Genomic DNA, 27,353 nt, shown 5'->3' on the forward strand with positions numbered 1-27,353 from the left:
TAATTTCACTAAAATTAAGTACCTACAGCTGTGTACACTCACATGAAACGGCCTTTCCCGCGCAGCGGTAAGCGCTGTGATCTTATTAGTTTGGGATTTTATCATTTCTAAATTTCTGATCTGGTCTGGTGGGAGGCTTCGGTCGTGGCTAGTCACCACCCTGCCGGCAAAGCCGTGCCGCCAAGCGATTTGGCGTTCCGGTACGATGCCGTGTAGAAACCAAAGGAGTATGTATAGGGTTTAATGAAAAATGCCGTACCCCTTCCAGGTTAGTCCGCTTCTATGTTAGACTGCATTTTACCACCATGTGAGATCCGCCTTCCGTGTTTCCTGCCTTATATAACCTAAATAACTTCAAAGTAAGAATGAATAGGCATCTCCTAGGCAAGCGCACTCCAATCTAGACTTCATGCTTTTTACTAAGCATGATTGTCGTCGAGCGCAAGCGTATCTTGCAGTAAGAAAAATGAAGATATCTCTATTAAATTAGCATCCCTAGATTGTAGCTGATCGTCAAGAAGGAAGCTTCCCTAAAAATGCCGGAGCTAAAAACAAAGTTATTATTTCCTTATATCAACGGCGATGTAGTCACGAACAGTTGCATGTATGATTATAGTTTTCTGCGCTATTTCTTGAGCAACGTTCGAATAATTATAATATACAGAAAATGAGCGACCAAGCAACGCGTTAAAACCGATGCGTCATTGGTCGCATTTAAATCGGTTGTCATTATATATTTTATAGTACCGGAGACGGTTACAGCGTTTCCTACACATCAGAAACATCATGTGTGTCTGTCTGCTAGTTTTTCACGACCCATCCGTTTAACTGATTTCGACGAAAGGTACAAAGATTTCTTGCATCTCAGGGACATAGTCTCGGAAAATCAAAGGTTTCACACGGGCTTTTAAAACCTAATAACACGTGGACAAAGTCATCTTCTCAGTAGGTATTTGGTACAGAGATAGCTTTCATCTCGTATACGGCTGAAATTGGAGCACCTATATAGAAATTTGTAAACTATGTAAGACCATTTCATATAATTATGCCTATCTCATGTATTTAAATATTATGACTAGCTGATGGCCGCTACTTCGTTCCCGTAAATATAGTTTTTTTAAAATTCCGTGGGAAGTGGGAACTCATAGATTTTCCGGGATAGAAAGTATCCTATGTGTCAATCCAGGGTGTAATCTATCTCCATTCCTTTCAGCCAAATCCGTCTAGTAGTTTTTGCGTGAAAGAGTAACAAACATCCATCTATCCATACATGTAAACTTTTACTTTTATAATATTAGTAGGATATAAAAGTGTCATATGACAAAGATGTTAGCAACACCATTTAGCTTGAGACAATTTTGTGATACCGTGCTCTAGTAAAAAAGGGAACTTGAAAAGGGGCGCCGCGCGTACCTAATATGTCGGCGAGCGCCGGCACAGCGAAGTCCATACTTAGGTATATAGTTTCCCTAACTTGTAAATAGCTACAAACTTGACATTGGCTAATCTTTGTAAAGCCAGACGAGAGAAAAAAAAAAGGGAACTAACCTCTGAGTACAGTCGTCTCTTACACTACTATGTTTTATGTATATATTTTATGCGTGCCTGAGATCGCGTGCCGGCACAGCCTTGGCGGAGCCATCCCATGTAATATTCAGGAAACACTCTGGGTAAGTGGCATAATTTAATCATACCCTGTCCAGTAGTAATGGTCGTAGATTTCGTTGTTAAGCTACTGAGCAGTTGCTCTGCTTGACCATGCCACTACGACTTAAAACTCGTCAAGATTACTCTTAAATGCCTACCTAGTTTCATATCTACCTAGAGCAAATAAGCTGTCTTTCAACCCGTACCTAGCCTAGTATAATTTTTTTTATAGACTGGCGCTTGGCTGCAGTCAAACCTGCCGACAAAAGCAGCGGGATGGAGCGCGCTTGCCTAGAAGTCGTCGTCGTAGAGGAGTCGGTTACCCACTTGCTGGTTGATTGCCCTAAATTTGCTAGGTTGCGATTTGACCTCGAGCAGAGAACTGCGAAACGAGTGTCGATCGACAACCTGACGTCGCTAATCACCAGCAAGTCGGATCACGGACTCTTCCTTCAGTTTTGCGATAAAATAGCACAGGCAGTAATAAAAAGGAACAAAGCAAAGGTTGGCCATAAAGATTGGATGTATAATGCCTATTATAATAATAAGCTACTTTACGCCAGTAAAATGGTCAACCTATGCATTGACCATTTTGCCTGTAATTAAATTCAGACAGAACCCTTACCAGTCCCACAAAGTCTCCGACCGCCACATCGGAGGTCCCTTCCGTTTTAAAGAAAAAAAAAAAAAGCAGCGGGATGGAGCGCGCTTGCCTAGAAGATGGCTTTTCACTTTTGACTCGAACGACTCGAGCGTATACCTACTACGACTATATTATTAACTGCGAAATAAATAAATTCATCTATATCTAGAAATCAATGTTTTTTAAATTATTTGTATTTATTAATAGTATGTTTTTGTTTGTTTAGGCTATGCGCATATTTTAAACTTATTTCTATCTTACCTACTTACGTCATGTACCTAATCACATCGTATTGTGTATACTTAGGTATATAATACAAGGCATAAATAAGTGTTTCAAGTAAATCGGTAAGTACTTACAGTTCACGAACTGTCGCGACATTCGACCTAAGTAGGTAGGTACATAGGTAACTAATTTGATTGTATTTACGTTAAATAGAGCCATTTTGCTTGCCAATTATACCCTTGTCATTTCTACTTACTAAGGAGTTATGACAATTATATCCCGGAACAATTCTATGTAATTGCTTAATGAACGTTCAAAGTGTACTAGCAAGTACAGTCAAAGACGTTTCCACATTGAAGACTTGTTATGAACAATTACGTATCCACGTGTAAAAATATACCGCCCTGTATGGAGTCGCTACAATACCAAATCCCAATTAAATGATGAGCTATTGAAAATGATGAGCATAACAATAAGCAAAGTAGGTACATCTTTTTGTTGATCATGCTTACTCTACCTAAGTACTTACTCACTTTTGCTCACGGTTTACTTATAAGTTATTTAAGGTAAATAGGGGAGTTCCGGGGTTCGGAACCGGAACTAACATTTCGGAGTTAGGTATATGTATGTTTGAAGCCATTATATGACTTGCTGTAACAGTGAAGGAAAACGTCGTGATTAGGTAAACCTGCAAGTCTGAGAATTATAATTTTCTCAAAAGTGTGTGATGTCTGCCAATCCACACTTGATCAGCGTGGTGGGCTATAACCTAATCTCTGTATCAATTTTGTCAAATTGGTTAAAAATATAGGCATTAAAAGGCAATAAAATATTATCAACACTTTCGCATTCATAATATTAGCACAATATCCTTACTCTGTGATATTTGAGATTAATCGAGGAATAGAGAAACTGGTGACAATTGCATTGGATCAAAGCACTTCAAAGCACAGAAAATTATAAGAGTGCCTCTTGCAATCACATTGATCGCTAAGTAGACTGTTTTCGCTAGAATTCATTTCACAAAAATACAGCATTCTCGATCTACGATGGTTATTACAATTTTCGAATAGCTACTTAGAATAAAACAGAGCTTTATTATTTAAGCAATTTTTTTTAAATATCTTTCTTCAATATAAAGAAATACATAGCTACTAAGTTTATAATGGTGAGCATTGTTACAGAGACTTTAATATGGTCACGCTCAATAATGAAGCACCATTGAGACTCCCGCGCACGTCGGAGCTACACTCCCGCGTCAAATACAATGCAACGACCTGTTATAATTTACTCAAAACACAAAGCCTTATATAGTATAATAGTAATGATCAGTTGCGCGCCTCCGCTTATTGTTAGCACGTCGAAACCACAAAAAGGCGCCCTCAACACAATTTGTTTGCCTCGTAATCGGCGCGTTAAGATGCCTCCTTAGAAGGCTTTCTGAATCGGATGCATAGCCAATACCCCAATATGGCTGTGAAACGCTCCTACCGATGAGAAGTGATCGTTTACTGACGAGATCTTCCATCGTTTATAAAAAGAAAACAAACCGTTGAAAATGTTGTTAACGTTTTGTAGAATCCCGTAGTCTTAGGCTGAGATCTATAGAGCGTAATTTGACTTTGCCCTGTTAAAACGAGACAGATTTATATCAGCGATATAATGCTGTCTCATTTTTAACCCCCGACCTGAAAAGAGGGGTGTTATAAGTTTGACGTGTGTATCTGTGTATCTGTCTATGGCATCGTAGCTCCTAAACGAATGAACCGATTTTAGTTTAGTTTTTTTTGTTTGAAAAGTGGCTTGATCGTGAATGTTCGTAGCTATACCTAATTGAAGAAAATCGGTTCAGCCGATTCAAAGTTATCAACTCTTTTCTAGTTTTCTTATAGAGGTTTTTGTGTGTTTGTATAGGGTTTTTTAAATTTTGAGTTATAAGTGTCTTAAGTCTGAGCAAAGTCAAAGTTCATTCTATAGAAGACTAGCGGAGGGACCGCTAGTCTTCTATTTCCTGGCTCCGATCGAGTGGCAGTTTTGAAAATCCGCGAGGAGATGGAGTTTCCAAAACTTCTGAAACACTTATTGTCTTCAGCCAAAATACAAATTTTTAGTGATAGATATAAGTAACTCGAAAAGACTGATTTTCATACAAACTTTCATACCCTATTTAACCCCCTTGGAGGTGCAATTTCCAAAAATCATAAAATATTTATTTTCTCATTTTTAAACGAAAGCTGAAATAGCAATTTTCAGTGAATAACTTAAAAAACAACTGACTTTCAAAACATATAGGTAGGTACTTAAACTTATTACGTTTTTAATTACGGTAGGTATTTCTTTTTTGGTAAAAACTAAATTGAATCAACGGTTTCACAATGTGAATGTGATAATTGGGAATTTTAATCAGCTTCGTTAAATATGTTCTTAACTGTTATTATCATTGGATGATCAATGTTAAAATTGCGTAAGCTGAGTGAGTGACAGGCTCACTTCCGTCGCAACAGATGAATTACAATTAATGATTATTCAACTCGTACCTATATCATGTCCTGTTCTTTTTTAAACGTTGATCATGTAATGACAAAGACCACTGGTTAACTATTTGTTTTGAAAGAGATCATTATCCGTCAACAGGTTGCAGGTGGGAATGCGATATCTATAATTGTTCTTTTAATGATTTGGGATCGAAGCCGGGCCCTAAATGCCTAGTCACGGCCATGCAATTTGTCTAAAGTCGTTTAATCATGATTAGTCACAATGGGGTCCGCTTCTATTAAAAGGTTTAGACGCTCTAAATAATAGGAGCTGGCTACGCTTCGTATCTAGGTACTTAGCGACTCGGTTCCGACTACTGTTAAAAAAAAATATTATTTGCTTAATCACTCAGTTAGGCCTAAGAGAAGTGTAGCAGTTTTCAGGACAATTCAACTTAATAAAAAGCAAATTGGCTTAAAATCTTAATGTTTTCACTTCGAAGTGTCGTTAGGTCGGTACCTGCCTAAAAGCGTGGCATGTCCGAAGATAAGACAATCCGGCGCCGTCTGCTATAGAGTGTTTAATCGGGTTAATTTATCGATAATTGACGGAAAACCTTTTTGTTTGTATTGCCGGAAAGTAACAGTAATTGTCACGCCTTTGAAGATTTACGTCCGCTTCTAAATTGAGACATTAACAATCGGATCTCGTGCCTAATGGTTCGGAATGAATTTATTTGTTTTACTCGAACCGGCTCTTCGATAAATTTGATTAGTCCCATTACCGGAGAAGTGGAAATCGAGCCGAGCGTTACCTTATAACTGATTAGTTTCGAAAGCTAATAATATCACATAGGTTCCACGAAACGGAGTTAATCAGTTATTTTTATTGCCCGTACATTATTTTACACATACAAAAAGTGCTCGGAGTATTCATTATGTTTATGTCTTCCAAAGACCATTAAATTGCACATGAAGGTTATCATGACTATAGATAGCATGATTTTAAGAGATGCTTCATAATTAAAGAATTAAAGGTAAGTCATTACGGGCTCGTTCGAGGGAAGTCACGGACAGTCCCTTTCTCGAGCGGGGGTAAACGACACTAATTGTAAACTTTCGTTTAGCTACGTATCGGAATTGTACGCGATGCGTGCTCGCAAACGATCCGAAATCACGTCCGCTCCGAACAAGTGGAGCCAGTTAACGAGTGAGTGGCATCACGTCTTCTAAATGAATTATTGTTGGCTTTATGGGGAACATAAAACGATGAGATCGGAGGCAATCAAGCGGCACCCGTGGCGTGGAGCAAGTAAAAAGGTGTCCGCGCCGGCGGGGGGTGCCTGCAGCCTTGCGACTTGCGTTAAACGCCGCGCACGGCTTCTCTAGCCACCCATTTCAATTAGCAATCAATAGGGAAATTAACAAATATGCCAATATTGTTGATGGTCATCTCAACATCCCACCATCTCTTTGCAAACCACGGATAGGCATTGCTAGTTTCAAAGCAATTTCATTTGGTGAAATTATTATTTTTCTTCACCGTGATTTTTTCACAGATTATTTTGTACGGAAAGTGGTTTTTTGATGTTTCGCTACGTTAATTTAACTTTTAATTGACGGCGCTGACATTATTGCACTAGGTGGATTATCACGCTCAGTAAGTATTAAGATAAAACTTTAATAAGGTAGTTTTCATAAAAACGAAGCTTTTTTTATTATTGCAAGCAAAAGATTAAAATAAAATAATAAGTAGGTATAAAAGTTATCCCAAATAGGGATGTATGTGAAGTAGAAATCTAAGGTCGTGTAGACATAAGTATCGATATTAATTTTATATCTACTAGAATGTTCAAAAATATTACAGACTAACTGACTAGCTTCTTTCGGGTGGTATAGATAATATTATTATACAGCTTTTAAGTATTACTTCTGGATAAAGGTTTCAGTGTTTATCGATTACAAATAAACAAACTCCATTGTGTGATAAATTATAAGTTTTTAAAGCAAAAAAATTAGTAGAAATGTTAATAATTCATAAAAACATAGTTGTGTTAGTATATAATAATTTATAAGATACCTACTTCCTTAAAAACTTAAAAAGATTTTTCTTGCAAATAAAATGAGTTAAATTAAAAGTCGGTTAAATTAAAAAGATTACGTTTCAAGAAAAAATAAAATCATCACCGTGACCCTTTCTACGACAGGCAACATTGTGTTTTGACACACTGCTGGGAACCAATTTAGTGCTGTAACAAATCAATAAATGTATCGATTTATTGGAACCTATGTGGATATCGATTTGATTTATATCTGCCGTACAACGGGACGAGACCTTGTTAGTAAATGTCAAAAAAAAACTTGTGATAAAACTTGTGAAGCTCTTCGGTTCTTAATCGACTCTGAAAATGTATAATAGTTTGTTTTGTTATTGTTTTTATTTAGATATTTTCATCTTAAATAACTTAAAAAAATACACACAAAAAACATCTACTAAAACAAAAATTATTAAATTATTTAATAAACTAATATTTAGTTTAATTTGGCTCTATCTACTTAATTAGTTTAATAATAAAATCAGACAGTTATGCAGAGTAATGATAGCCATTTTAAATACAACCAAATATAGTAAAATAGTTTAAGAAAACACCATATATACCTACTAGGTATAGGAAGATAGCTGTCCATCTATAGATACCATATATGGAGGGACAGCTATCTCTAACAATTGATCAAAACGCCCACAATACTAAAAGATTTTTAACAGCCTCTCATAAAACTTCTCGTCATTGGCTTCGCTAATTAATCGGCGCCAGTAAATAATAAAGGCAGGAGCCCCTACATTTTGTGGTTTAAGAATGCAATTAATCAAAATTTGGTCAGTAGCTAGAGCCGGCCGTAACGCCTCGTAAGCCGATATCGATAAGTTGCGTAAGCCATTGTTCAAAACCGCGCCGTCATGGCCAACAAAGGCGGTAGTGGCACCTTATTAAAATTTAGACGGTCGCGATGAATCGCTCTGTTTTGATAACCGCTCCCGAAGACTATCGACAATTAACGTGAACACATCAAGAGGTGAAAGCGGTGTTTATGACAGATCCTATTATGTGCACGATAAAAGGTTGAGGATTATTGTTTTGGTAGTTTATTTCTTCAATAACATAGCTATAAATTACTCAATCGGAGAACATTTAAATGTTAAGTATTATGCATTGGTAACTTTGTGTTATCTCTTCATTCTTTTTCTGTCACATTTCTCTATTAAATCGCCTCTAAAACGATGGAAATGGATCGGGCATATTTTGCGAAGAGAGGAGGAAAACGCTCAGTGTTCCAATGGCAGCCTGTTGTTCGAAGGAGAACAGTTAACCAACCAACATCTGAAGGAGATCAATTGAGGCAGACTTTAAAAGAGTAGGACTCTCGTAGAACCACGTCTAGGTAGTAGCCAAAAACCGAACGTCATGAAATCAACTGCTACAGCTTAGTTCCATAGAGGAATAAAGGACTTGATTATCGTCATCATCTCTACTAAATCCAACATTGATTTATGGTAAAGTCTCAAGATAGTAGGTAAAAGTGCCTGCGTAAATACTACAACAGTTTAATATTCATTTTGAAAATTATGTCTGATTTCTATTTCACAGCGATCGTACATAACACAAGCACACGCCAACAGTAGTATACATTGTTTAGTAGACATGATGGTAAAGATTACTAAACGCATATGTGACCCACCCCAACACCCCATTTAATCTTTCTAATCAATATTGACCCCAAAACTCTTGCACTGCACCGCCCCATTTCGTAAATAAGAATTTTTTGCAATAATATTGTATTGTGATTTCGGAGAGTTCTGTTTTTCTTTAAAATAGTTAAATAATTCTACATTAGGGACGAAAATGGAATCTGGCATACTTTGTAAATAATGAAGATCTTTTTAGTGCCGGTTTTTGAATAAGATTTATTGTTTTATGATTTCAGTCAATGACACAACATCGGAGTTTTTTACGACGACGAGCTACGAATTTAACTAATTCTGTATTAGGGAGGAATATAGAAGCTGACATATTTTGTAAATAATGACGAGCTTTTTACTGCAGTCACGGCAATAGCATTTTTTATAGGATGTTTTAAAACAAAATATAATCTGCGAACAGATAAATAAACACAATCACACAATTAAATTACCCAACGAAATTGTTCTGAAATAAAAAGAAAAATAAGATTTTATCGGTCACGGAACTATAAAACCGGCCAAGTGCGAGTAAGACTCGCGCACCGAGGGTTCCGTACTCGGGTATTTTTTCCGACATTTTACGATAAATCGAAAACTATTAAGCATAAAAATAAATAAAAAATTGTTTTAGAATGTACATGTAAAGCCCTTTCATGTGATATCCCACTTGGTATAGTTATCTTACTTTGAAAATTGAAACACATTTTAATTTTAATTTTTTGTGATGTAACCACAAATTCACGGTTTTCGGATTTTTTCCTTTACTTGTGCTACAAGACTTACCTACTTGCCAAATTACATGATTCTAGGTCAACGGGAAGTATGGTATAGGTTTTCTAGACAGACACAACAGACGGACAGACAGACAGACAACAAATTGATCCTATAAGGGTTCCGTTTTTCCTTTTGAGGTAGGTACGGAACCATAAAAATGAAGTGCATTGAAAGTATGCTGCTGTTCAGTTATGAAATTTAATCAATTTAGTAAGTTTCATAAGCGCGCCGGGCACTGGCACGCGTTTTATAAAAACGTGGGGCATTGTGCGCGATCATTTTGTTACTTTGATTAAAATTCTATTAGTTATGTTCCTTGAATGCTCCATAGAGTTGATAATGTTTTGCGCTCAGACATAATATATTTTCTTAGGCAATGTCATGCATTTCCTAATGCAAAATGTTTGTGTTGAAGTTTCAAGAAAGTTTCACCTTAGGTACATAACTATTTGTCTACACATATATTGCTATAATACAACTAGATGATGCCCGCGACTATCCCGTGGAAATTCTTAGGGTTTCCGGGACAAAAAGCAGCCAATATCCATCCTTGGGACAAGCTAACCTACTTACTAAATTCCGTTAAAATTGATTAAATGGTTGAGCCGTGAAAAGATAGCAGATAGACAGACATACACAATTTCGCTTATAAATTTCATTTTATTATTAACACGGGAAAAGGCTAGGTCTATATTAGTATGGATATAGATTATTATTGCATATTATAGCAGCAAAAACAAATTAATGACTAATATTTTTTCTTTTAATAACTGTAAATTACAATATCTATTACCTACCAACGTAACACCGCTACCTGAAGGACAAAACTTGAACAACAACTGAATATTAAGTGAATTATAGGTAATTTGAGCACAAACTAAAATAACCTTCTAAGACTTAAAAGTTAAATATAAAGTACTTATATAATAATCAATAATTTGCAGCCACTTCTATTAAATTTTGATATCGCTCGTTATTCGATAGCGGCTCCTTCGTCAGCAGGTGGTCCGGTCCGGTCAACACGCTTTGATACACCGAAACCATCGTCCGATCTAATAGAATCAATCATAACTACATCTCGCCTTGGATGCCAATCCGCGCACTGAAACGGGCAAAACTTTAAGCCTGGAGCCCGTAGAAAATTTGAAGGTGCTTAATAAACCTACAAGGATTAGCAAGCTGATGTGGCAATGGACAGGTCATGTCTGTTGTAGAACCGACGGCCGATAGGGCAGACGTGTTCTGGAGTGGAGACCGCGTACCGGTAAGCGCAGTGTGGGACGACCTCCAGCCCGCTGGACCGATGATCTGAAGAAGGTGGCGGAGAACGGGTGGATAAGAAAGGCGAAAGACCGTGTTTGGTGACGCGCTCTTGGAAAGGTCTATGTCCAGCAGAGGACGCATACAGGCTCATGGAATGGAATGAAAAAAATAATAGTCTGTGTAGTAAAATCAATGATATAGACCTAGGCAGTGGTGGATTAAGGGTGGGACGAAGAAAGCGATCCGCTTTAGGTCTTGAGTATCGGGGGTCTCCAAAGTCCAAATAAATGGGAGTAAGCTTGCAGTTAGAGGCCCCATACAAAATATTATGAATACTACTATTATGTTCCTTCCTGTATGATTAAAAGATGGCTTGGAACAGATGACATTATGCAAATTTTTGTGATACCATCAGTCCCGGCTTTGCTCAAAGTTTCTGAAAATTGTGAAGGTTTAGTAGGTACATCAACATGCAACATCTCAAGTTTCTGGACCCATCGATTTAAACTGTGTTAATATGTCAGTCAGTCAGTTATATTCTCTTGATAAGTATATCTCATTGCCGAAAATATCCTCACAGATCTACTCTACCATACACACAAATAATACAGCCTCTTAAAAACCTCCTAAGTTGCTTACTGGCTCTCGGCTAAAACGAACAAAGCCTTTGCAATGTTTCGAAAACATGCACAACCGCAAAAGCTTACTGTACAATTTTTAGCAATTTCAACATCCGAGGTCAAAACACTGCATTACAACAAATATGTGAGCATTTACGCAGAACAACTGACATGGCATCGCGTGCAATTTTCGCAAACACCATAGTCATGGGCGCACTGCGATCGAGCAATTATTTTAAACACATTTCAACAAATGACGATAATGTCAGCCAGAAACGGACAGATAAGAGGAAAAAAACATACATTGATCATTGCACAGTAGCTCTTCCACGTCTAAACATAAAGACCAATTCACTTGAACTTCAAATAATTACCTGCACTTACTGCTTACTTTAATTTTATTTAAAAGAAATACTATATTTTTAAGTCTCATGCGGGGCTCTAGGCTATTAGCGTAATAGTTGCTCTGGCTTGAAATGAAATTGAAACATACTACAAATGCGAGTTATTTTTTACAAGGCATTAATTTCTTTCAACTAATTTTATATCGACTCAATCGATTTATTTGAATCGATAATATTTATTTCATTTCTAATGATTGGTTATTTAATATTTTGACAGCAATTTGAAGTGCGAGTAGTTATATACGCCTAGATTTTGGGTAAAGTACCTACCTACCTAAATAGGATGGATGAAAAGTTTATGAAAATAGATTTTCGAAATTCATTCGAAAAATAGTGCTATGTACTACTTAGTAGGTACCTACTATTTCAATTTTAACAACTTCACAGGATGAAGGAAATAACTTATTTGCATATTTCATTCAAATAGTGATTGTAGCTATTCGCCTGCCACTGTAGGTAAGCCTCGCTAGTAAGTACACGTGCTTTTCAAATTTTTGTTCCAAACGACAAAACTGTGTGGAACTCCGGAGTATGAAATGGCATATAGTGAAATCATCCATTTGAGATAGGATACGATCTATCTTGTTAGTTCACAGTCTATAGGTTCATTCATATTTTTGCATCATATTCATTAACATCATTGGTATTGACCCTACGTGTGATCTATTTGAAAGTTACAATAGGTAATTTGCCCACGAAAAAAAAAAGTACCTACCACCTGTGGAATAACCAACTAGGTACCTACCTATTACTAAATTAACGGCTCGGTTTTGCAGAGCTTCCTATCTAGAATGTTATCGTCTCCTAATCCGGTCTTCAATGATATCGTAAACCAGAAATGGTCTCATAAGCGAAACCTGTTTAACAGACTCACGCACACCCTACTTGCTCTGTACTAGAGAACTGCAAAAGAATTCACGAGGAAGTTCGAATTCCATTTAAGAGCATGGAATTTCACTCCTTATGGGTCGTTATTATGGGTTAATTTACGTTGTTGCGCGGAGGTGCAATAGAGCTGGTTTTGTAGCATCGCGCAGGGCGCAAGAGGTGTCGTTGGTGCAATTATCGCAATTGGCTCGTTGGCCTCAAAGCTAAAACCGCCCATCATGTTCTTTCAGATGTGTGTGCCGTTTTCGTAATCCGCATTTTTAATCAACATGATACTGTACAACACACTATATAATATAAATGCTTTAATCATTTAAGGTGTATTTTGTCTACACGACTGAGATAAAAGAGAGATACGCGTGACAGTGATCTCTCACGAAACATTGCCATCACCTTTAACTTTAAATAACCTGTCCCTAAACATTGATTGCCTATAATAACTATACTTGTATTAGTATTCATAGAAAGGAACCGTTGTATAGAAAATATTAAAATATCAAACGAAGGGGGAATTTAAATAATATTTAGGTATAGACTAACACACAATCACTTCAAGCTTTAAAAGACTTCGCAGACACACGTGGAATTTATGAAAATCCATTCTTGTTAGAGCAACGTTGACCCTAAATAACAAGTCCATAAATGGATGGATGACCAATTTCGGAGGTTTGCAGGATGGGGCCCGTCGTCAGCCCCAGTTACTATCACTACCCTTATATTTTATAACCGTTGAACCTAAGAGTCGAAATCATATTCTCATAATAAAGTCATTTGCAAGAGGGTATGGAAGCCCACTTCATAAAAATTGATCCAGGAAAACCCCTACCAATATATTATACTTTTAATGCCTAACGGACAAGACCCTCATGTATGTGGTATGAATTCAATAATGTGTCTATTATGTACCTAAGTATTGTGAAAAGTGTTATGCGAGTAATTTTCTGTAATCAATTGAGGAGTTCCGTCCTCCATCTACGTTATTATTCATTAGATCTTCACCAAATGACATCGGTTCAGCAGTGCGATTGCGCCTAAGGTTTGTTGATGATGGTTATTCAAAATGATTGTTCATTGATCGTTTAACGTCAATTCAAATTGTATAAGTATAAAATTTGTGTGAGTAGGTATAACGAAGTAAGTATAACATTTAAAAAAAGGAACTCTCTTTTTTTTTTGATAAAAATATCATATACTATGTTAGTCAAGATTGCCCATTATAATATATAGACATGCCGAATATCATTCAAATCCATTCAGTAGTTTCAGCATGAGGCTCGATCAAAAACCACAAAAATAAAAATGAAACTGTTTTGGGCATATTTTCCAATAGACATAGTATAGTTTTATTGTAAACAGATAGATTTACTTAATGTAAAGCCTTAAAAGTCCTTTTTATATACATATTTACATACTAAGGTTTCCTACCAGTGCTTGCTATGGTGCCAACGGGACTTGATTACTTAGGCTGAGATTTATACTTAGAGCGTACTTTGACTTTGCTCAGACTTTACTTAGAGTTAAAACGACAAAAAATGTAAAAGTTATACATCTGTCTCATTTTAACTGAATCTTAAGTAAGAGCAAAGTCAAAGTCCGCTCAGCCTATAGAGCGTACTTTGACTTTGCTCAGACCTTACTTAGAGTTAAAACGAGACAGCGTTATAACGCTGGCATAAATCTGTCTCGTTCTAACTGAAACTTAAGTCTAAGCAAAGTCAAACTGCGCTCTATAGATTTCAACCTGACTCCGCTGCCCGTCTGTCCGTCCGTCCGCCTCTCCATCTGTCTGTCAACGAGCTGTATCTCGAGAACCGTAAAAGTAGAGGTTTGAAATTTTCACAGAATGTGTATTTCTATTGCCGCTATAACAACAAATAATAGGAATTTCAAAATCACCACCATGAAAATTAAAAAAAAAGAAGTATTATTTGTTGTACGATGGTACGGAATCCTTCGTGTGCGAGTCCGACTCGCACTTGACCGATTTTTTATTATTATTTTAAGAATATAAATTCTGGAAATCGTAGCACTCTCATAAAAATGTGCCTTTACGCTTCAACGGGTTTAATTAAACTGCGCCTAAATAAACGAAGTCGTGTTTACGATTTCGGAATTAATTAGCGGATTTTATTTCCTAATTAGTTGAGCGATCCTCAAAAGCGTTGATGGCATTCCTTTAGGTATCTTATCATTATCACATTAACTTACAAATTCCACAATTATTGACAATCAACAAGTGTACAATGGTAGGTACGAACTTACCCAATTCAAATAAATGTTTTGAGTCTGAGTTTACTTAGATTACTCTTAACTGAATTTTAAAAATAAAATAGCTTTTTTTCTTTATTGTACAAAATAATAAGTAATATTGTTATGAAAAACTAAACACAATTTCAAAAAACATGAAGGTTGCCACAAACCTGCCTAATTGTAATTAATATTCAAGTTATAACTACGAGTAGGTAGGTACATATATAAGCTCACGGATTGCAATAGAAAACCTTACCTCAAATTAAACTACATATTTTCAAAATTCTGAATAGATTTTATTTAAACTAAAATGTAAACTTATTTGCATAGATTTCTGTATCAAGTTTGGTAAAGCTGTTGGGAATTTTTAAACAATTCTTTTCTCGTCTTTTAATTTCCGTGTATAAGAAGGTACGGTGTTAACGTAACAGGATCAGTGGGTATATGTACTCGTATATACCACCTAGAGCAGCCTACGACGTTTTAAGCGGCTGGTTTTTTTTCATAGGTCGCCCAAACCTCTATCTCATATTACAACGTATCCGTTGTCGGTAAGCCGGCAGCCATCACCGAAACTAATAGACCATATTCGGGGTTGCACTTCGTTGGCTTTACCAGCTGACCCACCAAAACGTATTGACACGACTGAAAGTTCAATACACAAGTGGTCAAATCGCCTAATTGGATATCGAGCTATTAGTGGCTGCGTGGATAACCGTGCGCCTATTACCTCTGACCTTGTTAGCTAAACACGTTAGGTTGAAGTTAATGTGATTAATTTATTGGTTCATGCACAATGGCAGACTTCACAAACCTCTGAGAAAATTATAGAGAGTTTCCCAGGCATGGAGGTTTCCTCGCGATGTTTTTCTTAATATTTAATTACTTACTTAAAACGCAGTTACTCGTAACTCCGAAAAGTTAAAGGATATAATATGTATTCGAGAAAAAGGTACGTAGCGCCCCGGCCGCCGTTTGGCTCGTCTTGGCGGGGGCACTGCCGTGCCCCCTGATATGACAATACATACCCAGGATTGAACCCCCAGATCTCCCATAGGTATAGGAAGCCGAATTCTTAAGCAAGAGGCTATCACTAATTAATATTTAACTTAACACATTTACTAGGCACTGGACAGTATTTGAGTCGGGTCAATAGTTGAACAGTTCTTGAACAGGAATAAAAATGTTTTAGAATAGGTCAATCTCTCCGCTGTTGCCGTGTAACTACTAAAACCAAGCCACGAATTTTTATCGAGCTGCAAAACAGATTTGTCACAAAGACTGTGCTGGGCTTCTAGTCGATAGTGGTTGTCTTATCCAAAAAACTTTTCACCCGACTGAACCAGAAAGAGGGTATCAATAGGCTAGTGTTAGAGTGACCAAGAGTAAGGTAACTCTCAGTTTGATCCTGAATTGACGATATGTCAAATATTAGGCTATGGTGACGAAAAATCATACCTTAGGGCTACCTGCGTCAAAATAATGTACCTACCTACTAACATTGGAGACTTGCCAGTGACGTCAAGCCTCGAAGTTTTGTTAGAAGTTCTCTGTCGTGATCTGGTATTAGTTGTAGTAGTATGTCCATAATTTATTCATATTTTAAAAATATTAGTCTAAATTAAAGACAAGTGTAAATTAAAAATTTATAACCCGACGATCCAAAGTATTTGAGTTTTCCAAAACATCATTTTCAAATAAATAATTATGTATTTAGGCAACGTCCATCTTGACAGCTTGACGTTTGTCTATTGACATAATATTATGAACCTAACGGTTAACTAACCTTCTTTTCTACAAGAAAACTAGAAAAGAGCTGATAACTCTTAAACGGCTGAACCAATTTTTTTAGATTATAGCTAAGAACACTCTCGATCAAGCCACCTTTCAAACAAAAAAAACTAAATTAAAATCGGTTCATTCGTTTAGGCGCTACGATGCCACAGACAGATACACAGATACACAGACACACAGATACACAGATACACAGATACACAGACACACAGATACACAGATACACACGTCAAACTTATAACACTTTGGGTCGGGGGTTAAAAAATAAATCTAATTGCACATTTAAAATAATAAACTTTTACTGTATTCGCTCATAATTTTTTTATGGTAGATAATAATTAAAAAGTAGCGGTGCATTTTAATAGCATGTATAGGTACAACAACAAGTAGGTTTTCATTTTTACATAAGATATGTCAGAAACCTACCTACAGTATTTTTATTTGTGGATTCAACTTGAGACAACAGAAATGTAATTCAAACCGCATCAGTTTCAAATTGTCTTGCTCTTTGATTTCGAATCGACGGATTAATGACTTGTAACTGGCAGAGTTATTTACTACCTTTCTAAAAATAACGATTATTATTATGCAATTATATGGCAATAATTGTTGTAGATTATTGTCTCCAGTTAGACGTAACTACTTTTTAGTTAGACGTAGAGAAGTCATTTTCAGCCTACAAATAAACATTAAGTTTGTCTGCCTGTCTATACTACGTCACAATCATTTCACTATAGTAAGCATTACTACAACGGACTTTGGTCAGGCCTACTAGGTATATGATAGAACCTAATATGTAGCCTAGCACAGTGTTCTCAGAAACTTGTCAACCATTAAATGCGAGCGTTGGTTATAATTCCTCTATTGATTGTTAATGCTTATTTTCTTAATAATAGAGCTGGATCGAGACTTGACATTATAATTATTGTAATAATGTGTTGTATCAACTTCACCTCGATTAAAGACTGACATGACATTGAACATAATATCATCTAAGTACTTGCACAAATTAGGTAGGTTTATTTTTAAAACTTGAAAAAAGACGGTAATTTATAACGGTAATCCTTAAAAGTTTGGTAGACACTCTAAGTTATCTTAATGAAACTAAAATAATAAGGAAACCTTGACCTGATGCTGCAACCAGAACAGTCTGCAAATTACCTAACTCCTGAAGAACTTACAGCAGATAATATCGTGGTTAGGCTTATTACTTGATCTCGATGAATAGTTGGTGTTCAAAGTGATATGAGTTTCAGTGGTCTCAGCAACTCAGCACTATTAAACATAGGTCTACCGAGTTTACTCGTTGTATTTATCTCGACGAGTACCTACCTAGTTGATAGACACTAAGTGAACAAGGTCTAGGCACAGGAGAGTGGTTGCCTGGTGGAATGCGTGGTGCCTACCACATGTCACGGGTGAATAAAAATTTTAATTTCACACCTGTTTAGTTTAATTTATGTTGTCGCTATTTTGTTAACTTAAAATGCGTAATTTTGAAAAGAAGACGAATGTGCAGCTACGGGCTCGGGCAAACGTGATCGCTCGAGGCGCTCATGATATTATACGTAAAGACGGTACATTTAGCTCCTGACTTATACAAAATCTTTCACCATTATTATCTAACTGAGATCATTGTTGCTTACCTTCAGAAATGAGTCTCTCGCGAATCTCCCACGCGAAGATCGTTGGGTTTTCCCTTTTGTACTGCTCTATCTTGGAAACAACCGCCGGCGTCGCAACTTTCGGTTTGCTCCCACCGATTAGCCCCGGAGGTCGAAGAGTGCCTGTAATTTAACACTTTCGATAAAACACGCTCATAGTCTTTAATATTCTGTACAAGGACCCGTCCGTATCCTGTCGGCAATTAATATCAAATTAAAATAATTACGCGCTCTTTTATCAGTGTACAGTGAGCAAACATCTAAAGAAAATAGCCCTTCGGACAATAATTGAAAAACTGACACCTGAAAATTTTTGAGCAGAAAAAAAGTAATACTAAATCAAATTAAACCTTTAATAAAAATACCGATAATAGCGGCACGGTACCGATTGATGCAATTTCATTGAGCGCCAAACGTGAGTAAACGCAAACTGTTGTCGCAATGCCCTGCTCACTGATCATTTGAGGTAGCGACGTGTAAGTGCTTTTAGAACTTATTGCAGTGGATTAGGGCTCAAATTACTTTCGCGAAATCTGTCACACGTTACCGCTTCAGCTTTCAAAGGGAAGGTGGACGTGCTTTCTTTAAAAAAGTTTGATAATCAAAGCTGCAGTGCGGAATAACAATGAAAACTGCAAATTAGTATTAATTATAGATACAATGACATCGGCCAAATGAAGGCGGCGCAGCGAGACGAGAATCTTTAATTTGTTTTATGGTTAGACTAACTTTTTACGAATTAAGTAACTTTTTTATTTCGTGTTAAACATAATACGAGTGTTAACGTATTGCACACTATGCAGCACCCCTTATCGATATCCAGATCAATTTAACTTAGTGCTATATGCACTATAATTGGCGTTTTATTCAAGCTGGATCAACAAAAAATAATTTCAAACACTCCCACGGAGGACGAATGGTTCGGAATTCCGATTATGTCATATAATGTCTTGGAGGAGCAATTCAATATTTGGATCTTTGCGTAAAAACACCGTATAATATTACTTATGCTTTATTTAATACAAAAATTGGTTTGAATGTGTGCAATCGAGTTAATTATATCTATCTAGTGATCTGAATGTGAGTGAATATAGAGAAATAGAAATATAATGATCGGTTACAGTAGGTACCTAGTTAGATTAATAAATAAACATGCGTCAAGCACAATTAGTTTCTGGAAAGCTTACCTACACTGAACTGACCGATCGATACTAGGAAATTATTCAGTTGTAATAATTGCTTTTATAACCTGTTACGAGCTTGAACACAATTTAATCGGTTATTTAATTAAGTAGCTTATTAACGCGGGGCGCTTTTTAATCGGTTTTGTAATTGGATATAAAATTGAAACTTCACAGCGTGAATTGCAAATTCAGCATAAATTAGCTGGAGCCGAGGTCTAGGCAAAAAATTGTTGGATTCTGTAATTCCTAAATCAGTTAGTAGATAATGGATGAGTGCGTGCTTCGAGACAATTACACAAAAAGGCATCGGAGGCAGCATTCCGTCGAACGGGCGCGCGAAACGTTTTTACCTCACAAACAACGGCCCTCCATACCGATCACGCTGAATAATTCATCACATTATTTATATTCTCATTTTTGTCAACGCCATTCACGATGAATTCATAAGGGTCTTTATGTCTTGATAAAACTAAAGCTTAAGACCGAAAATGGCGAGAAATGCAAAAAGACGCTCTGCGTTTAACACGTATGCTGCTCTGCGGAACTTTTTAGCTTTTAGCATAACAACCACGTTGAACTTAATGGCCATAGTGATTGTTTTTCCTTAAAACGAGTTTATGGGAAAACTGCTCTCGAAAGGATTTCTGTCTCCCACAGTAGTCTGATTAACTCATTATAATAAGGACTGCGGGAGGTGCCTAATTAGGATTGTAGTAGCTTCACCTATTCTATCGACATATGAAATTTACCTACCAAGATACCTATCAATTTTTTAACCCCCGACCCAAAAAGAGGGTTGTTATAAGTTTGACGTGTGTATCTGTGTATCTGTCTGTGGCATCGTAGCTCTTAAACTGATGTACCGCTTTTAGTTTTGTATTTTTGTTGTTTAAAAGGTGGCTTAATCGAGAGTGTTCTTAGCTATAATCCAAGAAAATCGGTTCAACTGTTTGAAAGTTACCAGCTCTTTTCTAGTTACTGTAACCTTCACTTGTCGGGGGTGTTATAAATTTTACCTACTTTTAATTTACCTACACTTGTTTATATTGGAATCCAACCTGTTACTAATAGGGAACAAAAGGTAATGTTATAATTTGTATGGTATTATGTTTGGTTATAAATCTACTTTTACTAAGCAATTTTTATTATTATTACTCTAATCGCAACCATTGCACGTTGAAGAGTTCCGACTCCATCTCCGAAACTACTTATTCATCAGATCTTCACCATAAAAGGAGCCAATCTGACAAGTAAAGAATTGATATTATTTATTAAAGAAAGAAAGAAAGAGTTTATAAAGAAAAAAGAATTGTCAATAACGGTTTAAATTTGACTTTCGATTAAACAAAGGACTTAGATTAAATAAAGTGAAATAAATTTTTAATTCCCAGACCCCTATTATTTTTGGGGATTAAAATAATAATCCTGAACACCAACCAAGAGTATTCAAATCTATTCAGTAGGTATACAGTTAATGTACGGTCTATTGTTCGTGTAGCACTTTCAACAATTCAAAACGATAGTTCTCAATTTTTAAATAGGAAAATATTGACAAACCGGTAAAAAAAAATTCTTAATACAACCTATTACCTATCCTTATAATAATTTTGACATTGTTTCAATGAATCTTTAGGGTTATTTTAAGGAATTATAAATAAAAATAATAACCCCTTTCCCTTATTTTATCTCCACAACCTATCAACCTATTGATTGAAATTCTTTCATTTACCTACATTGAGTATAGCTACATTTGAGTTTCAACGTTGCCTTTCACCATTCCGTATATTTATTAATGATTGAAACTTACACCTACCTATAGTAGTGGAATACTATTCCTGGTTAGACTAGCTAGCCGCTCTCCTTTAGCTGCGTTTTGATTGATAGGTAAATTGCGGGAGGCCGGCACACTGATCATTTTGCGGTAATTAAATCGGCTAGGAACCTAGCATGACCGGAGCCAATTACTTGCTGTTGCCTAGGCGCAAGCGAATCGTGTGAGGTATCTGAAATTGTTGTTATTGCGCGAAACGCGGCCGAGCCTACTTCCTTTTTGCTGTAATCTCTATTAATAGTGTTTCCATTATTGAAGGTTTATTTATAGGGAATCAATTCAAAGAAAGCCAAACTCTTAGAACAATTGAGATGCTGGCTAACAAAATGGTGTAGGTAATTGCACGATATACAATTTTACAGAAACAGAAAACTGAAAGAAAGCTGTGGAAACTTTGCTGTAATCATGATACCTACTGTTTACTAATAGAAATCACAAACTTTGGACTCAATTTTAACACAGTGTTAATCGGTTCTACTTGGATATGACTTTTTTGTATTCAGTTTGTATTCAGTGATCGAAATGAACTTTTGGTCTCATTTTCAGTGCAGTCAATTATAGGCCTTTGTATATGGAAATGAGTTCAGATTTGTATTAAGTAGACTAAAACGACAGTATTGTAGAAAAAAATGTTGATCAAAGGTGTAATTACACCGTCTTGTTCACCAGCTCCTCAATTAATATACCCACTGGACGTATATTAATTATAGGGCATACTTACACATGATTCCACTATTCAATAAAATTATTGTAACTATTATAGTACCCAGGTCGAACCCCGCTTCACGCCCCTGTCGTATGCGGCGAGCGCCGGTTCGTTATGCAGCCCCCTCTTCCCTCACACCCCTCTAGTAGCTAGGCGCTCACCCCGGCAGTCCGTCCTGGTCGCTCGTGCCTGTGCGCAGGACAGCGGAGCCGCGTAAATTGTTCTCGTAGTCAATAATAGGTTGTTTTTTTCTATTTAATACAGTGTTTATCCACTTACACGGGTTTCTTTTATTACTTACCCTATAAGTGGCGCTCAACGTTGGGCCGTGTAAAGTGTTCAGACAGTGGTTAATGGAAAAAACCCAACCACGACTAGAAAAATCGATAACTACGCAGTACTCACGAACATTCGAAGTGTTTATTATTATTCCTAGAATAGGTGTATAGACACTTACGGACAGTTTTGTGTGTGTTTTGTCAGTTCGGGCTCAAAACAGACTGATCTAGTGCTTTACGGGTACGAGTGGATTGTAAGTGCTCACAGTTAGTCATCCTTAGTGCTTGGGTAGGTTACCTAGGTAGTGGGATAGGTGTGACGTTACAAGGCGTAAACCGGTGAACATTGGCTATCAGTGAACATTACCTACGGCAAGGGCCGTGCAAACGCTTCGTGTAGGGAGTCTATTTATAGACGGCCCGTCGAACGTTACGTAGAAATAGGTACCTATTTGTCGGTGAACAGTCGGATGCCTACAGAGACGCTTTGTGTGATACTAGGTATTAGTATGTTATAGTTACCTAGGACCGCGACGAACGTTTATTTAGGGTAGCGACAGTGACACTTTGTGCTAACCTAGATTTAGGTATTAAGTTAGGGTACCTAGAAGCCTGGAATACAGGTGTGGTGAATAAAACTTTTGAACTAAGGTGTTTCCGTGTTTAGGTATTAAGTCTAGTTTGGACTTGTTTTAAGAAAAACATTCAAGTTACTACGGCGACGTGCGCGCGTACGTATGACTTAGATACCTAACTTCGCGTGGTTTATGAACAGTTGTCGAACTTTGTGGTTGCTAGGCGGCCTAGATAGGTAGCCTAGGTACCTACCGACGTTACTATTTTTTGTGGTGCATTAACTTCGCGAGAATGCGTGTTGACTATAGGTATAGTGCGTAATAGACTTATGTGGACATGGTGCTAACACGGTCGCGTGCTAGTAGTGCTTCGCGTGGTACGCAGCAACCTGTCGCGGATACAATGCAGGCAGATGGAGGTGAATTATTCGTCGACGTGCGGACGACGACGCCGCCGCTAGCGGGCGCCGCCTCCGCCGACGCGCCCTCCGCCGGCGCGGCCTCGCCGTCGCCGGGGCGATTGTACGGGCGTGAGCCGCCTGACGTTGAGCAAATGGAACAGTTTGGGCAGGCTCCGCCTGGCGCCGCATTACCATCTCAACCGAGTACAGCCGCACCCGTGGTAATGACGAACCAACAACTAGCATTCATCATACAATCTTTACGGGCGCAGCCGCCTACGCAGGGCGCGCTGCCACCGTCAACGACTGTGAGTACAAATTTAGCTAAATGTACGGCGAGATACAATGGAGTCGCCGATGTTCTGGCGTTCATAGACTCTGTACAGATTTATAAGGAGTGTGTTGGCGTTAGCGACGAGATTGCCTTAAGAGGCCTGCCAATGCTACTGACGGACTTTGCAGCGACCTGGTGGCAGGGCGTTAAGCATTCAGTTTTGAGTTGGCAGGAAGCAATAAGCTTACTTCGGCAAACGTTTGGGCCACGCCTCCCGCCGCACAGAATTTATCGGGAGATATTCAGCCGGGAGCAACGGGAGGAGCGCACCGATGTCTTTGTGTGTAGAGTCAGAGCCCTTATTGCCCAGTTAGCTCCAAATACTCTACCTGAGAATCCAGTACAGCTCGATATGGTATATGGGCTACTCCATAAGAGAATTCGTGAGAAGATAGTAAGGACGGCTTTCACATCGTTCACTGAGCTGCTGCAACAAGCACGGGTAGTAGAGGAGGTCCTAGAGGAAGGGAGTGCGGTGGCTCCCACTGGGAAAAATACATCTACATGTGCCTACCCGTCACCGTCTGCGGCACAGGCTTCAACTTCTCCACCAGCTTCTGATGTGAAACCAGAAAAAGCCTCACAGAGCAAGCCGAGACCACGGTGCTCTTTTTGTAAGATGTTCGGCCACGTTAAGGAGGACTGCCGCCGAATCAAGAACAAGCTCACTCCAGCTCCCGTCAAGAGTGAACCTGCCGCAGCAGCGTCGGAGCTGCGCCCAGCCATAACATGTTTTGGTTGCGGTGCACCCGGCGTTATACGATCCAATTGCAAGACGTGTAAAGAAAAGAACACTCCACCACCGTCAACGACAGCGTTTCAATCAGTGTCCGTAGGTGAATTCGTGCTAAGCCCGCGTGTGCGTCCAATATTTAACATTGAAGTGTTCGGGGCTATAGGTACGGCACTGCTCGATACCGGTGCAAAGCAATCAGTGGCTAGTGATAGTTTAGCAAAGCATTTAAGGTCAAATGGCCAAGTGTTCAATAGTGTAGAAACTGAATTGCGTTTTGCGGACGGAAGTCAACGAGTCCAGGTTGTAGAGACGGCTTTAGTAAATGTAAAGGTGCAGGAAGTGGAGGTGACAACCCTTTTTATGGTCTTGCCTGGTGCTATAGACTCCCTATTAGGAATGAATTTTATTAGGGACGCTGGCATGGTACTTGATTTTAAAAAAAATAGGTTTTCGTTACGGTCGACAGAGTTCCATGAACTAATGTATGAAACCACTAACCACGCGGTGGTTAGTGCTGCGGTTACCCTTCGTGAAGGCGAAGGCACTCTCTTATCACCAGCTGATAAAGAGCAATTGAGTAGGCTATTAGAAGAGAATGAAGAAATCTTTGGTGCAGGGGGAGGGCCGACGCCCTTTGCTATGCATAGGATCGATACAGGGAACGCCGCGCCCATTTCAACCCCACCGTATCGGGTTACCCCCGCGAAGAAAGAAATAATAAGAGCGGAAATTGATAAGATGCTAGAACTTGATGTTATCGAGGAAGCTGAGTCCGAGTGGACCTCACCTGTGGTTCTAGTACCCAAGAAGAATGGTGAGACCAGATTTTGCGTAGACTATAGGAAGTTGAACGCCGTAACACGAACGGACAAGTATCCGCTTCCATTAATAGATGATCTACTGGCTTCTGCCAAAAGTAACTGTGTGATGTCCACGATCGACTTGCGATCAGGCTACTGGCAAGTTGAGGTGGCCCCAGAGGATCGACACAAAACGGCCTTCGTTTCTCCGTTTGGAACATTTCAATTTCGGCGCATGCCCTTTGGCTTGAAGAACTCGCCGTCCACGTTCCAGCGGCTAATGGATCGGTTCCGGGCCGGCCTTAAGGATATTGCCGTGGTAGCTTATTTGGACGATATTTTAGTAATTTCCGAAAACCTACAAGCACACGTGCGCGATTTGCAGCAGGTGTTCGACCGCCTGCGACAATTCCATCTCCGCGCAAACCGTGAAAAATGTGTGTTTGCCAGGGAGAGAGTAACATTTTTAGGGCACGTGGTGACCGTCCGTGGAATAGAGCCGGATCCCGGGAAAATTGAAGCTATTGTGGGTAGACTTCCGCCTACCAACCTAAAGGGATTAAGAAGCTTCCTGCAAACCTGTTGTTGGTTTCGGAAGTTTATTCCCCAATTTTCGGAAGTTGCCCGCGCTTTGACGGATCTCACTAAGAAAGATAGACCCTGGAAATGGGGAGAGGAGGAGACCAAAGCATTCAATGAGCTTAAGAGGCGACTCACGACGAGTCCGATCCTCCAGCAACCAGACTTTGAGCGGGGATTCGTATTGCGCACTGATGCTAGTGATTATGCATTGGGTGCCGTGCTGATGCAAGGCCCGGATCAGAAGTCTGAGAAACCCATTGAGTATGCCAGCAGGTTATTGACCTCCGCAGAACGGAACTATTCCACCACGGAGAAAGAGGCGCTGGCGGTGGTATGGGCCTTAGAGAAATTTCGAGGGTACCTCGAGGGCGCCCAAGTCCAGGTGGCATCTGACCACCAGCCTCTGAAGTGGCTCCTTTCTCTGAAAACCCCAAGCGGTCGTTTAGCCCGATGGGCCCTTAAGATTCAGGCTTTTAATCTGAATATTGAGTACACTCCGGGGCGGGTCAATGTGGTGGCGGACACCCTTAGCCGTCCCGTCTGTGACTCCTCCCGGAATGACGTGGTAGAAACCACATGCGACATCTGTCCTGTCTCCGTCGATCTACCTCACCGTAGCTCCGAAGAGCTGCGCGCTGCTCAGCTCGGAGATCCTGAAATAGCGAAGATACTTTCAGACTTCGAAGACGGTGAAGCTGCCACTCGTTGGACAGATCGCGGATATTATGTTTCGAATGGAGTTCTATTTCGGTTTGATCCGATTTGCGAATCCGAGGAGCCCCAGTTGGTAGTACCGGAATCTATGCGTGCGGAAATCATGAAGCAGCTCCACGATGCTCCAACTGCGGGTCATTTAGGCCTGGAGCGCACTCTAAAACGGATCAAGGAGAGATTCTATTTCCCAAACATGCGCCAGTACGTGACCACCTATCTAAAGGCTTGTGATTTGTGTCAGAAGTTCAAGCCGACCAACCTCAAACCAGCCGGTCTTCTACAAACCCCTGTCCCAGCCCAAAGGTTTGAAGTCCTCGCTATGGACTTATTTGGCCCACTACCGAAAGGTAGCCAGGGGGAGAAATATATATTCCTTGTAGAAGACACCGCAAGCAGATGGGTGGAATTGATTCCTTTGACTGACGCCACTGCCGAGAGTTGTGCCAGAGCCCTTATTGAGGAAGTGTTCCTACGTTATGGGTTTCCGCGCCGTGTCCTCTCGGACAATGGGGTCCAATTCGTTTCAGCGGTGATGCAGAAGGCCCTGCACGTTCTCGGGGTGAACCAGAACTTAACTCCAGTGTACCACCCCGAAGCTAACCCAGCTGAACGGAAAAATCGAGAAATGAAACAGATGCTGGCGATGATGATCGATCCTGAGCATCGTCGTTGGCCGGAAGCATTACCTTCGGTGCGCTTTGCGCTTAATACGGCACCTAACCAGGGCACAGGACACTCCGCCGCTTATTTAACCTTTGCGCGCGAGTTCCGGTCTCCCCTAGATGTAGCCTGCGACCTGAGGGCAGTTGTAGAGCAGGAGAACTACG

General features: G+C 39.0%; 1 protein-coding gene across 2 annotated transcripts in view; it reads right to left on the reverse strand.

The window, feature by feature from the left end:
• The window catches only part of LOC123866076 (paired box protein Pax-6-like), a 58,964-nt gene that overhangs the window by 3,535 nt on the left and 28,076 nt on the right, over positions 1 to 27,353 (reverse strand). For both annotated transcript variants that reach the window (XM_045907403.1, XM_045907402.1), the window contains exon 3: positions 18,368 to 18,508. In XM_045907403.1, the coding sequence (XP_045763359.1) occupies positions 18,368 to 18,508 (141 nt within the window). The remainder of the gene's footprint in view (positions 1 to 18,367; positions 18,509 to 27,353) is intronic.

This window comes from Maniola jurtina, chromosome 6 (genome assembly GCF_905333055.1).
Source record: "Maniola jurtina chromosome 6, ilManJurt1.1, whole genome shotgun sequence".
NCBI lineage: Eukaryota > Metazoa > Arthropoda > Insecta > Lepidoptera > Nymphalidae > Maniola > Maniola jurtina.